General features: G+C 47.4%; 7 protein-coding genes across 7 annotated transcripts; 5 read left to right on the top strand and 2 right to left on the bottom strand.

Annotated features, from left to right (window-relative positions):
* Positions 1 to 459: 459 nt before the first annotated feature.
* Positions 460 to 1,590, top strand: EDB93DRAFT_1074765 (uncharacterized protein; the record flags this gene model as incomplete). Its single annotated transcript, XM_041445119.1, has 4 exons — positions 460 to 825; positions 882 to 1,219; positions 1,316 to 1,413; positions 1,466 to 1,590. The coding sequence occupies 4 exons, from the start codon at positions 460 to 462 to the stop codon at positions 1,588 to 1,590; spliced, it is 927 nt and encodes a 308-aa protein (XP_041313756.1).
* A 110-nt stretch (positions 1,591 to 1,700) lies between these two features.
* Positions 1,701 to 2,860, bottom strand: EDB93DRAFT_33902 (dihydrofolate reductase). Its single transcript, XM_041456130.1, has 5 exons — positions 2,590 to 2,860; positions 2,462 to 2,532; positions 2,188 to 2,412; positions 1,924 to 2,138; positions 1,701 to 1,866 (listed from the first exon to the last, which is right to left on the bottom strand). The coding sequence occupies exons 1-5, from the start codon at positions 2,772 to 2,774 to the stop codon at positions 1,795 to 1,797; spliced, it is 768 nt and encodes a 255-aa protein (XP_041313755.1). The 5' UTR covers positions 2,775 to 2,860; the 3' UTR covers positions 1,701 to 1,794.
* EDB93DRAFT_1113041 (histone-fold-containing protein) lies at positions 2,857 to 3,689 on the top strand. Its single transcript, XM_041448169.1, has 4 exons — positions 2,857 to 3,030; positions 3,097 to 3,168; positions 3,219 to 3,355; positions 3,414 to 3,689. Exons 1-4 carry the CDS (start codon positions 3,004 to 3,006, stop codon positions 3,487 to 3,489), a joined length of 312 nt encoding a protein of 103 aa, XP_041313754.1. The 5' UTR covers positions 2,857 to 3,003; the 3' UTR covers positions 3,490 to 3,689.
* Positions 3,586 to 5,804, top strand: EDB93DRAFT_34111 (methionine aminopeptidase 2-like protein). Its single transcript, XM_041456138.1, has 12 exons — positions 3,586 to 3,831; positions 3,882 to 4,020; positions 4,080 to 4,378; positions 4,426 to 4,571; positions 4,626 to 4,722; positions 4,771 to 4,937; positions 4,987 to 5,039; positions 5,095 to 5,203; positions 5,260 to 5,340; positions 5,393 to 5,459; positions 5,515 to 5,703; positions 5,758 to 5,804. Exons 1-10 carry the CDS (start codon positions 3,720 to 3,722, stop codon positions 5,453 to 5,455), a joined length of 1,266 nt encoding a protein of 421 aa, XP_041313753.1. The 5' UTR covers positions 3,586 to 3,719; the 3' UTR covers positions 5,456 to 5,459; positions 5,515 to 5,703; positions 5,758 to 5,804.
* Positions 5,805 to 5,885: 81 nt separating this feature from the next.
* EDB93DRAFT_1244776 (uncharacterized protein) lies at positions 5,886 to 8,226 on the bottom strand (the record flags this gene model as incomplete). The annotated part of the gene is made up of 5 exons (XM_041452248.1): positions 5,886 to 6,036; positions 6,118 to 6,275; positions 6,331 to 6,558; positions 7,719 to 8,123; positions 8,176 to 8,226. 5 exons carry the CDS (start codon positions 8,224 to 8,226, stop codon positions 5,886 to 5,888), a joined length of 993 nt encoding a protein of 330 aa, XP_041313752.1.
* Positions 8,227 to 9,521: 1,295 nt separating this feature from the next.
* EDB93DRAFT_33892 (uncharacterized protein) lies at positions 9,522 to 10,639 on the top strand. Its single transcript, XM_041456129.1, has 2 exons — positions 9,522 to 10,201; positions 10,257 to 10,639. The coding sequence occupies exons 1-2, from the start codon at positions 9,669 to 9,671 to the stop codon at positions 10,324 to 10,326; spliced, it is 603 nt and encodes a 200-aa protein (XP_041313751.1). The 5' UTR covers positions 9,522 to 9,668; the 3' UTR covers positions 10,327 to 10,639.
* Positions 10,640 to 11,241: 602 nt separating this feature from the next.
* On the top strand, positions 11,242 to 13,696 carry EDB93DRAFT_1112999 (Alpha/Beta hydrolase protein). The gene is made up of 7 exons (XM_041448168.1): positions 11,242 to 11,651; positions 11,715 to 11,845; positions 11,896 to 12,184; positions 12,258 to 12,338; positions 12,393 to 12,614; positions 12,668 to 12,954; positions 13,005 to 13,696. The coding sequence occupies exons 1-7, from the start codon at positions 11,432 to 11,434 to the stop codon at positions 13,641 to 13,643; spliced, it is 1,869 nt and encodes a 622-aa protein (XP_041313750.1). The 5' UTR covers positions 11,242 to 11,431; the 3' UTR covers positions 13,644 to 13,696.
* The last annotated feature ends 62 nt before the right edge of the window (positions 13,697 to 13,758 follow it).

The following is a 13,758-nucleotide window of genomic DNA, read 5'->3' as shown; positions in this document are numbered from 1 at the left end:
TTCACCCCTTTCATCATTATATCACTTTGCGTCAGAGGAGACTAGTACCCCTGCGTCATCCGACCAAGGATCAAACTCCGATAAGGACGTCCGCGACGACCAAAGTTATCTGCCACCCATTAAACATCCCTTACCATTACGGCTAGACATAGTGAGTCGCAACACCAAGTGCACCTGGTCCATCATTAACTTGTGATCTTTTAGCCGATACATCAACCATGGCACAATCGGAGAACAAAATTCGAGTTATCACCCATGCGGAGAAGCCACTACAGTAGTGCATCCATTGCCTTGCCAACATCAAGCACTCCAAAAGCTAGTCCCAGCACTGAAGCACTTGCATCTTTGGCATGGATTGGTACATCTCCAATGAGCACTTCTGCCTCGACATTTTCTGGCACTTCACATTATACCCAATCCAGCGTTGTTCCCACGGACGAGATCAATATATCCATTGCAATGGATGAAAATCTATCAGACGAAGCCGTGGTGGAGCATCTCGAAATCATACGGAAACGGAGTTACAAGGACTATCAGTCACTTCCTGTCCCGAGGACCACCAGCCGTGGCATACCACTCTCTCAGCAAGGATCGAGCCATTCATTTCAACTCGGAGATCACCTCGCCAATCATTCGAGTTTGCAATGCGGATCGGAGGAGTCCGAGTCTGTGACGCCCTTACCTGTGATTTTGGATGATGTCGAGTTGGACATTGACGACGCTGCGATCTGGATTACTGCCAAAAAGGCATTGCTTTGCATCCGAGAACTCGTCGGGACGGAGAAAAAATACCAAGGAGCCCTTAAGCTGCTCCAGACAGGACAGGTTTGTCACCGATATGACGTCTGAAGGGAATATCGTGACTGAGGTGATATATTTAGACAGTGAATCAACCACCTCCGCTGTTGTTGACATACCTTCCTGGCCTCATACGAGTATCAGAGGTGTTGCTAAAGGCCTTCCTTGATGACCCCTCTGCTTGGGGCGTATCCACTGCCTTTATGGCTTGCGAAGATGACATTGAAGCTGCTTTGGTTTCGTGGTGCAGCGTGGCAGGCAACTTCTTTACTGATGGTAGCCACGAAGGCGAGTCAGCCATCACGGGAGGGAAATGGCGTTCGCGCAAGTATCTGCTCTCCGCCACAAACAATCCCTTCACTGTGGTGGAGAAGTCGAGTGGAAACTCTGCTCCTTCTAGTTCCTCTCCTCCTCTTCTAACGTTAATGAACGAAGCAGGGAGTAGAATCAAAGATAGACAACGGAGTTTTGACCACTATTGGAAAGTGCCTGATGATGGTGGCGCCGAGTCCCACAGTCGATCAAAGGGAGAGCCTCCAACTCGGAAGCAAAGCGTACGGGATCTTGCAATTCAACCCACACAGCGAGTCATGAGATATGTTTTGCTGTATCGAGGTATGTTCCATTCTCATTCCACGGTTTCTCGTTTCACATCTTGTGGGGATAGATCTATTGGAGAGTACTCCCCTCACTTCTCCTTCCCGCGCTCTTGTTGAGAGAGCACTCGAAGCTGCGACACGCATTGCTAATAAATGCGACCACGCACAGGATACTGCCTTTTTCCGTAGATAGAATGGTTCGCATCGCATATTTATTCTTAATATCCTATTAGGATCGAACAGCCGCGTCGATCTGTATCACATACTGCAACTGTTATACCCAGCAATTATCTCATTGTATATACGTAACTTACTACAAGTCCGAAGTTCTGCCTTGCTTCTTTGTTCTCGTACTTTCTTGCTATCCTATGGGGGCCAACGCTCACTCGAGTAAAATTCACTCTAATGCACTGACAACAACAACATCTCGCCCCATGACCTCAGTTTGGATGTGCTTCAAGGAGGGGATCTAATATAACTTGAGGTGAAAATCCATGATCCTGCATGACCGCGTCCTTTCTCGTACCTGTGGAGCCAATAATGTTCCCCCATACCCGACACCATCGTCACCAATCAGCGTTGGAGCAATTGTGATGATGAGTGTGTCAATAATGATATTAGGCTTGGTGCGTGCAGATTCCGCCAAGAAAGAGCCGATAATAGTTGCACCTCCTTCGACCATAAGGGTCTTGATTCCAAAGTTGTAAAGGACCTTCAAGAGATTTGGGATCATGATGAAACCTGAAAATATTGATATGATCTGCGCAAGATAGCAAAGAACATGACCTACCGTCCACCGAGGGCACGCCTATCACTCTTGCTCCAGCGTCCTCAAGGGTGGATTTTCTTCCGTCATCGGAGGCCAAATTAGCATCGCAAATTACCCATGGACGGCGACCTTTTCCCTCCCGATAATTTTTGAGCAGCTTGCAGTCTGGTCTAAGGCGCAAGTTTGCGTCAAGTATCACAGGACGAGGCAGATGGCTTGGTCGTTCATCCTCAGGGATATGGCGACCTTGTGGTACCTACATAAGTCACACGCGCAGATGAGATTTAGGACGTACTATTTAGCTGGGGATCGTCATTTAGCGCAGTACCGATGCCAACTAGGATAGCGTCGTGCTTGGTCCGCATCCTTCCTTGGGAATAGTAAGGGATAGGGATATATGTGAGTTTTAGATCAATACCATACCAATGAGTCATGAGCATGCTTTCTCTGCCGCTGAGAATAAGCTGTTTGCCCTCCTTGCCTGCTATCTTCCCGTCAAGAGATTGAGCGAATGTGAGGGTCACTAAGGGTCGCTCCAAACGACCATTACCAGGTACTGGTAATACCGACGAGAGGAACTCTGTTATACTTTGACCACTCACTAGCATGATGCTTAGCAGTCAATTGATCTGGTAACTCTGGAACGTCAAGACCTGACATTAGCAAAATTAAAATGCCAGCATCTCTATGTCACGTGATGCGTGAAAGGCCATTAAACAAACGCGAAACGCGTGCACAGAAACAAACAACTCTTTCTTCCTCACCACCACAATCAATCTTCGCAAACGTCGAAGTAGGGTCATTTTCTTCAGCCAATTCTCATCACACTTCTGAAGCATGTCTGGTCGTGGAAAAGGTGGCAAGGTGTGTAACTTGAAGTTAGGTTCTGACCCGCAGAGCTCACTATTTTGCGACATTACTATTCTGTAGGGTCTCGGCAAGGGCGGTGCTAAGCGTCACCGGAAGATCTTGCGTGACAACATTCAGGGTATCACCAAGCCCGTGTGTATTCCCTGTACTCATTGTGACAATGGCACTGACACTATCTGCAGGCTATCCGACGTCTGGCACGTCGTGGAGGTGTCAAGCGTATCTCTGGTCTTATCTATGAAGAGACTCGAGGTGTTCTCAAGATCTTCCTTGAGAATGTCATTCGTGACTCCGTTACCTACACGGAGCATGCTAAACGGTGAGCCGTCCTTTAACTCGTGAATATCGTATCTGCTAAACTATTGACGTGCACACAGAAAAACTGTTACCGCTCTCGATGTTGTGTACGCACTGAAGCGCTCAGGGCGCACACTTTACGGTTTTGGAGCATAGTTAACCGTATTTGTATTGGAGTATATTTTTTATTGGGGCATGACTCCTTTTGCGATATTATTGTATACTACGTAGCCTCCTCTTATCTTTTCTCATGGTCACCTAGATCAATGACTTTTATTTGTCTTGGGCTTGTGGCCTCGTGCGAAAATTTGCAATTCCCTGATGTAAGCGCTGCGCTTATGAGAGTTGTCCGTGGAAATTGATATCGTTCGTTATTGAACACTTCAATGATATCAAAGGATGATAAACAAGTTGAGCCGAACACCTTCGTGCCACAGGATCACGAAGAGGACGATATGGAAGAGGATGAAGTTGTAGATGAAACGCCAGGCGCCGGAGGTGAGCCAATTGAAAGTGATCTCAAGACTATCGTTTATGTTCAAATTTAGAGGAGACCAAGAAAAAGAAGAAGAAAAAGAAACCTAAAAAGAAAAAGGCGCAACAGTCAGATCCCCCACGAGTCGGTCTGTCGAAGATATTCACGAGTGGTATTTACCCAGAGGGGGAGATACAGCCTTACAAGGATGAGTGGGTATTGCGATCCCATAAGTTATACCTTAATGAGATCGACAATGTCTTGTTTGCAGCAATGCATGGAGGACGACGTCGGAAGAGAAGCGCTATGATGAAAGAATGGCAATGGAAGACCCAGAGATCACTTACAAGAATATCCGTCGTGCCGCAGAAGTTCATCGGCAGGTTCGACAAAGCGCACGGAAGCACATACGTCCCGGGATGACCATGACCGAAATTGCAAACCTCATCGAAGATGGCAGCCGTGCCCTGGTCGAGGAAGACGGACTGGAGTCGGGCATTGGTTTTCCGACTGGACTCAGCTTGAATCATTGCGCTGCTCATTACACACCAAACGCTGGGGACAACATTGGTGCGTATGTGTTTAATGGATAGAATTTGCTGCTTATGGATGGTAAGTTCTTCAAAGCGGTGATGTTTTAAAGATCGATATAGGAGTGCACGTAAAAGGACGCATAGTCGATTCTGCTTTCACGCTCAACTTTGAGCCTACCTATGACAAGCTCATTGAAGCAGTTAAGGCAGCTACTGATACTGGTATCAGGGTAAACCAAGTCCAACTTTATATGTTTGACTGCAGTTCACATGAGTATGTATAGGAATCCGGTATCGATGCGCGCTTGGGCGAAATTGGAGGTGCTATCCAAGAGACTATGGAGTCATACGAGGTTGAAGTCAACGGAAAAATATATCCGGGTATTCATCTTTCGTCCTGTGTTTCGGACTCCTCTGACACATTTCCAGTCAAGTCGATAGAAAACCTTAGCGGGCATTCTATAGGACTTTACCAGATACACGGCGGAAAATCGGTTCAACTCGTGAAGAACGATGATCAGACAAAAATGGAGGAGGGCGAATATTTTGCTATCGAAACCTTCGGCTCGACAGGTCGTGGACGTGTGGTTGAAAGCGTAGGCTTGGCTTGCGGATGAATTTGCGAGGGGCTCATTCCGTTGACAGGGCGAGTGCTCGCATTATGCAAAAATCATTGACGCTCCACACGTTCCCCTAAGGTTTGTTGTTCCTATTGCTGCAATCTGACAATCATTGACGTCCATAAATTGAAAGACTAATGTCTGCCAAGTCGCTACTTAAGTCAATTGGCAAGAATTTTGGAACTCTTCCATTTTGCCGACGGTACTTGGATCGTGTGGGTGAAACCAAATATCTACTGGCGGTTGGTCGCACAATTTTCTCGGCATTCTATCGTTAATTATCCATCCCAAACATTAGCTTAACCATCTAGTGCAACAAGGAATCGTTCAAGACTACCCACCGCTCTGTGATGCTAAGGGGTCCATGACTGCTCAATTTGTAAGCCTTTTCAATTTCTAGATCAGACATGGTCTCTCAACGTGGCGAATAGGAGCATACGATCCTTCTTCGACCCACCGTTAAAGAGGTTATCAGTCGAGGCGATGACTATTGAATATGTTAGCGTAAAATAAGCCGTTTGCATGATGCTGCCAGCCTGAGATACACTATAAGGTTGATGAAATATTATCAAGAGAATACAAGGGCGTTTATACGGGCATATATCATAAGTAACAATTAGGACGAAATTGATCCTTGCGCTTCTTGGGGCCGGCATGCTCAAAAAAGCCTTCGATTTGTACCGTTTAGTGATGGACGCAAGCAAAGCAACTACCAAGACCAGCCTGTACTCTCGGATATTGAGTAAGTTTTCAGTCATCTCACCCATGCTGCGGTGCTCAGCCCTTTTTCGCTCAGCTCACTCGTTGTGATGGAGATGGATGACGCAGCACGCCTTCCTCGGTTATATTTGTGTATATGTGGTGTAATATGGCTATGGATTTCCTTTGGCAATTCCTGTATCACGTATACCTGCTAAAATAATGTTAGGAATCCTTAAGCACCATGCTGAACGCGGGAACGTGCCCATTCAGGTGGAGGGGGGTTTCCACCTTGTAAGATCCGCGATATCCCCGTCGAGGTCTGACGCAGGGTACGAAGTACTTTGACGAGAAGTCTGACTGGGGATCACCAGGTCTAAAGGATGCTTGCGTGTCAGCACGCTTATCCTCCTCATCGACCTTATGTTTCGATGCTTGTGCGGCTTTGCGTTCTCACTCTTTTGTGCCTTGGAGGTATGCATCATATTGTGTCATTTTGCGCTTCCACTGCGGACTATTTTCGCGCCATTCATCTTCCCGGGTCTCGAGCACGTTGTTCAAAAATTGGGCCATATATTCGCAATCGCTTCGATCGAATGAGAAGAAGATACCGTGCTGAATGAATAAGCATCTCGTGAACATAGAGAAGAAAGGTACGTCAGGTACTGACCGGGTCCCCTTGTGTTTGAAGATCAGCGACCAGATGAATGAGATTGCTGGCAGATACAACACGATCAGGTTGAGAGTTTAATACTCTGTCTGGGACACAAGATAGAGTGTCGTCTTGAAGCTGGGTGATGACGCGCGACAGCGGTGCCCCAGAATCTTGCGAATTGAACAAGGACAACAGCGGGACGATGTGCTGTTCAAGAGCCTCTTCGTACCGGATGACGTCCTTCTGCCAGAGAAGTTTACCAGACGAAAAAATGCCGCAGGATCGAGGGCAACGAGATCAGAGGGCTGGAGAGTTGTGACAAAAATATGACACCGCTGTATGAATAGATATCACTCTTGAAATTTGGTCTTTCAGGGTCATCCTCGATTCCAACTACCTCTGATGCACGCCATCGAGTGTCGAAACTGTGTTCTGCAGTCATCGTATTCAATTGTAACTTTGCTTCACCTTCGACTGTTGCGAGACCGAAATTTGTCAGGCGTAGATTCCCTGAATCATCTATGAGCACATTATCCTGGGCCATACGAATGAGTCTCACATCCACAAAAAGACAACAATACTTACATGATAAAGGTCGCCGTGTATGACGTTCTACGAGTGAACTAAATAGGCATCAAGAACAAAAAACAATGTCGTGATACAAATCGACGAACGACAATCAACGCTCTTGGCCTAGTAACATAAACCCTCGTTTAAAAATGTGATTGGAGGGGCTCACCAATCTCACCATAGTGGAGATAATTATCGCAGTAGCTTCCTCAATGTAGGCACGTAATGTTTCAGCTGACATTCATTGGGAAACGAGAGCTGGCAATGGGGGCCTAGCATATGTGCCACTGAGTGGTACGACAGTCGGGGGTTTCAGCCTAAGCCGCACCTTAAGTTCTCGACATAGGTCACTAAGAGAAGATTCAATTCGGCATACGAAGGACTGACTTTTTGAATTCGCGAACACCTTCACTGCGACTTGGTGAAGTGTTAGATGGAAATTTCATAATTTCAATTTCCAATCGAGTTTGTATGTTACACATGTAATGGATACCTAAATTCCTTGACACTGGCGGAGTCCTTGGAACCTCTTCTTGGGGTCATGACCGGTCATAGAACGCAGAATTCGTTTGCATGATACACAGAGCCACACGAGCTATGAGTTTGATGGTAATACATTTGATCGGAACAGGTTGAAGTAAGATAGGAAATATGGCGATCACCGTCGAGAAGGAAATATGGAGGCGAGACACTCAACTAAAATAAGTAATGAACATCAAAGTCAGTTGAATGATGTTCGAAAGAGATATGGGTACGTACTCCCAAAAGTGAGGGTGATGGTAATCCACCCACCATCCCGGTGGGCGCCGAATCTTCCTCTCCAGGATACGCACTTGGCGTTGTGTGGGACAGTAATCATCACTATCTGTATCCTTCCACACTACAAGTAACTGCACGGTTGTGGGTGTCGCCATACACTCAGACGGAATATTCTCAGATGATCCATCCACCTGGCCACGTGCCACTGTGCAAATGGGGAGACGGAGAGATTGCTGGATGAATGTAGGGAAGTTAAAGAACATGAACGTCGGGGTATCAAGTGTTTCGCCTGGACGAAGATGGTTGAAAGCGATGGTGGCCAGATGCTTAAGATCTTCGAGGGTAATTGGAAAGCCGAACAACTGACGATGCCCATTTGCAGCTGGGAGAGGTCTCAAAAGTACGAACTGAGGTATGCCCTTTTTGCGTTTGGCAGGCACCCACTGCTCCGAATTGGACTCTTCTTTTGAGTTGGAGATCTGAATGAGAGACGGTAAAAACCAAACAGATGATATTCATGCGAAATCTCACACGAAGTGCTTTTAAATCTTGTTCCAAATTATGAACGCTTGCAGAGGGCATTTTCGAGGTGGTTGAGTTAATTATGTAATGAACAGTGAACCTCGATGTATTTATTTATACCGCTCCGTGTCACTCTACCACGCCACCATCGATATGTACCCATCCACCCTTTCTACTCCATTCTACTCTTCAGTCTTGATCACTACCAGCTGATGGAACTAAACAATAGGCTTCTGTGGGCAGAAATATCATGCATGGCTGCTGGAACCGCAGCCGAACGCTAGAAACGCGCTCGGACTGGTCCGAACCACACTCGACCTATGATAGTGACCAATCAGAATTTTCTGCACACGTTGTGAACCAGACTTTGGCGGGAATGCGTTGTCCTATGATTGTGACTCGGAATTCTTCTACTTATATCATGTGATCTTGATCTTTGGATTGTTCTTCTCGCTTGATGGTCACGGTACTGTGGATGTGGATGTCCTATTGATCACTTTATAGCCGCGCTATTACTAACCACCAGTGGCGCAAGCCACTTCCAATCAATCCATAGCTATGTCCTCCAGCAGAGCATTCCAACCCAATCAAAGCTCAGCACCCTCATCTACGTACCCCCAGGGACTTACGATATTGGATTCTCCCATTGCGCTCCGCCAACCACTCTCAGTGCCAGTGGGTATTCAGATTTCCTCCGCATCTCGCAGCGGTGGTAGGAGGCTTTTCGCTGGTGAAGGCCTATCCACTTCAGACGCATCATGCGTAAGTCAAGCGTCACAAATACTGGAATTATCCAATACTCATTTCATAATTTTAGGAATCCGGGCAAAACCAACTGTCTACCCAGGAGACTCCTCCGATTGTTGTCTTGAATAAGCGTGACTTCTCTCTTGCGCTATCCATTCGGGCTGCTCAAGCCGATGGAAGAGAGTGCCCCTGGTATGGGGTATGGGCTAAAGTCCTGCAGAATTATATATTTCATGATGCGGATGGGTTCCAAACAGCATGCACGTGCATTCCCCAGTATTCACTGGTTGCATCTTATGGTAGTGGCAGCTCACCAGAGACCAATACTTCTGACTCACCATTGGAATCACCGAGATCTCTCTCGGACATCAACATGGACAGTCCTCCATCGGATATATCCGCAGGCAGTCTCCCCTCTTATATTCAAAAGCCCCGCTTTACGCCCCACAGTTCTACCTTGAATTTCAGTCCCAGATCACTCGAGGTCTTCGGTGGACCCCTGCCTACATTGACCCCTAGCCCTCAGCCTAGCCCTCGAAAGCCCTACTACTCATCATGTCAATTCCTTGAGAGCTCGTGTTCAGCATGCGTCCACCGATATAATTCACGCCCGTGTTGATGCCCATCCCTTGCCACAATCATTGACCACACAAAGTTTCTCAAACATCATCCTTCCATCAACCCCATCCAGGCCACGCACTGGTTTATCAATCGGATGTAATTACAAATCTGCCCGAGTTCCGGACTTCGTGCAAATGCTCGAGCGCACGCAGCAGTTGTACCCAGCAACACCCGATAGCGTAATCCGCCGGGTTATCATGATAATTGAAATCAAAGCAGAGCCGAAAGATAGCTATAGATCAATTGATTGGTCCAGACTTTGGAAGGATCAAGTGGGGGAACAGGCTGCTCATGCTTTCGACGCTGATCCTACTTTACAATACTTGGGGGTCATCATGGCTTATGGTCGTCGTTGGGTGTACTGTATCACTCAACGCCCATCATCGCATACTCACACCATGTCGGAGAAGCGCGACCCAACTTTCCAAGGCATTGGATCGTCAGAGACGTGGGAGTCACCAGAAGACTCCGAGGACTCAAACACGATACTAGAAGACTTCAAGGTTGACAACCCTTCATTGCCACTGTTGGAGTACCCGCCTTTTGCATTTGAAGTGAAAGGTGGTGAGACAATCGTGCATGACCTCTATCTCCTTGATCCCAAGCAAAGGTCCCTTCAACTTTTTTCAAAGATTTTAGAGGATATGCGCAATCACAATAACGATATGTGGGTCTAGGGCGTTCGAATTGCGTGTGCACAAACTAGTAGTGTTGCTTCACAGAGAACGGAACGAATTAGACCAACAACTGCGCAACTATGTCCAAGTCGAACGATACAAATTGATGTACTAGTCTACGATCTACCGTTGCGGCCTTAGTGATCCAATAAAAATATGGATGAATGCCTTCCTTCACCGCGTTACTACACGTTGTGCGGTCCAACCTCTTGGAGGCCTGAGGCCTGATCGATGTGATACATCAGCCACAAAAGCAACTTGCTCGTTCACTTCGCCATCGGTATACAAGAATCCAGTGTTCTATCATCCTGTGGCCTGCTCTCCAGTCGTATGTTGTTCGCAAAAATATTGATGCAGCTAATACTCTGTAGGGCTGGCATATAGCGACAGGGACGTCTACAGCAGCGTGGATGGCAGAACATATCTAACATGGGTCATTTTCAATGTTTGGCATCCAACGTCGACTCTTGGACTCACCACTACCAACATCGGCATCGACGCGGTTGATGTGTGTTGTTCATCACTCGACACTAAATGCTTGTCATATCTAGCCCCTTGTTGCACGTATCCCCGAGTGCCTCAGGATCCGCGGGAGAATTAAAGGTCGATGCACCACCGCGAACTTGGCAAGAACTGTGGGTGCTTCAAGTGGATGGCCGATATTACCGCACACGAATTGAGCAGGTAATGGACGGCACGGTTTGTGAGTGACTTTAGCTGCTGTTATCGTGGACTCAAGGGGAAGTTCGTGTTGACATAGTTAAGCACCGCGACAAGTAGCAGTGCAATCATAGCACCATTCTTTCCGTTCTGCGCTCTCCCACAATTTCTCCTGCCAAATTCGAACAGTCTCGTCCGAGTCGCCGGACGTGCTTAAGACTTCAAGTTCATTCCTTTGTTTTGAGAACAACGGTCTGCTCGGCCAATCAGCATGACCTCTGAACGATTGAGCGGGGACTATAGGCAAACTTATAGGGATGGCTCAAAGTCATCATTGATCACAGTCAGCATTATTTATGTGATGCCCGGTCACGTGATTGCCGATTCGGAAATTCGTCATGGAGTTTCATGTACACTGGAGCACTCCCAAGAGCAGCACCCACCGTGAAGTTACGAAAGGATCGTCATCATTTTCATTATTCTAACTGGCATACGTCCAAACAGCACCGGATTTTAACACCCCCCCCACCCGTCCCAAGGTGCAGCGTTGCCCATCGAAGATGCTCCGGGATTCATTGCGACTTCTGTATCACGGCGCCAATGCTAGTTCTCCCAGCGTAGTAACAAATAAACCCTCGACGGTAGCTCTTCTACAGGAATTTGATTCCCCCGGCGTCTTCCCAGCGTCTGCACGCCTTGACCGGAGTCTCAAAACAACGAATGGTTTCACTATGAAAGTTTGGGACGCATGGAAATATCCTGCCTTCGCATTCAATAAAGGTAAGCATCGACAGTATTCTACCAATAATTTAATGCATTCTAGACCCTGACATTTGCATCCAGCATCATCCCTTGCTCTTGATGTGATATCTCACCACGTCTGGGGCCCCCGCAGGAAATCATGGGGCATTGAGATGACCATCCTCTCTAGTATAATGCGAGATGTTTCGAGGCATTCTGCACTGGCTGATATCGTGAGTGCCGTCTGTGTCGTTTGCAATCTTAGCAATAACAATAAATCCAGGCTATGGTTCGTAAGGCAATGAGTATCGGAGGGCTAGTTCCCTTGCCCTCAGATGCTTTGGTCACTCCAGTGACCTTCTGTGTGCGTAAACGCAACCTTCGTGGCTTGCTGGAGACTTGCGATGCGATAGAAGACGGAAAACGTGAACTTTCTGGGGAGTGGATAATTGGGAAGAGACTCTGGCAATCTTTGCAATCAGATTACAAGTCCACTCGCAAAACAGAGGAATGGACTAGCTTTGTCGACCAGACGAAAATCGATTACGATTCTCGAAAGGGGCAATCCTCGAGTCATCCTCTACATTCACGGCGGTGAGTTCGTAGCGCCCTCTGTACAAAGCAGCGTCTGATTTTTTCTTTCAGGAGCATATTACTCGTCTAGCGCCGCAGCACAAAGGATGCTAACCATACCGCTGTCCAAGTATACCAACGCACGCGTATTTGGTGGGTCCCTTGATCACAGCTTGCACTGCCATTCTTGCCTCATTTCAATTCAAGCAATCGATTACCGGCTTGCTCCGGAAACGATTTTTCCTGGACAGTTGTACGACGTGGTTAGCACCTACTTCCGCCTGACGGATGACTTGCGGGTACCGCCAGAAAACTTACTTGTAGCAGGCGATAGTGCGGGCGGTGCACTAGGCCTTGCACTCCTGCTCTATCTACGAGACAATGGGTACACTCTTCCAGGGGGTGCCATGTTATTCTCTCCCTGGGTTGGTATGTGACGATTGATGCACTTTTTTTGTAGGTAGTCTGACACATGATGACAGACTTGACCTTGAGCTGCGAATCGTGGGATACTAATGCTGCCTACGACATTATTCCTACGCCCGGTCCGACCGCTCACTTGCACCCCGTTATAATGTATCTGGGAGATGGACTCGAGCAGTACATTACCCACCCGTACGCCAGCCCATTGTTTGGCAAGTTCGATGGACTACCACCCATGCTTATCCAATGCGGTGATGCGGAGGTTCTGCTTGACGAAATCGTTCTTCTCTCACACAAAGCTTCACTGGCCGGTGTACAGGTTCAGTTGGAGACCTACGAAGATGCTGTGAGTTCATTGATTTACTCGTTTGTTGTACTAATCATTGTTTTTTCAAGGTTCACGTTTTTCAAGCATTTCCTTTCTTGAACGTTGCAACAACAGCCTTCATCTCTTGTCGCGAATTTGTGCGACACAGGTTGCCTCGCATCCAAATCCATTCGCCTCAGGCCTTAGACAATGACACCGAGACTTTCCTTGAGAACGACACAGACAACGATAATGTCCGTGTCGTCCGCGGCGATGGTGTGGAGACTAACTCGGGATGGCAAGAGGTTCAAGAACAGATGGCTCGAGAAACTATCGATGCGAGTTATGAAACGCAATTGAGCTCAGCAGTGACTCCAAGCTGGGGTCATACTTGGCTAGATTTGGAGACTCCTAATTCCAGCGGTAGTGAAACAGAACCAAGCACGCCTTGCGTAGCCGTCCCTGATCCGTCCCGAGTTCTTCGGCATGCGGCGTCCACCCCAGCTCTGCGCCGAATAAAGTCTGCTCTTTCCGTTTTCTCCGAGAGATCAGTCGCATCTCAATATCCGGAGGACTGGCCCACTCATCGCAAAAAATTTACATCATCACCCACACCGACTCATCCTTCATCTCCCTCCGAATCCTCGCATACAGGCATCAATATTCCTGCTCTTGCAACATCTTGGGCAGCTATGACATCAGTTGCCTCGACTACCTACCTTGTATAGTACCACCTTAAACGCATCAGCGTTATAGTTTTATTTGCATAATTCACATCCGTGTATATATGTATCAAATAGTCCATTCCGTTGTCTACATAGGAAGTTCGCAATCGATAAACTA

This window comes from Suillus bovinus (genome assembly GCF_016758785.1).
Source record: "Suillus bovinus strain UH-Sbo-P2 chromosome Unknown EDB93scaffold_1, whole genome shotgun sequence".
In the NCBI taxonomy this organism is placed as follows: Eukaryota; Fungi; Basidiomycota; class Agaricomycetes; order Boletales; family Suillaceae; genus Suillus; species Suillus bovinus.
The sequence above is the reverse complement of the archived record's forward strand: the minus strand, read 5'-3'. Positions and strand labels throughout refer to the sequence as shown.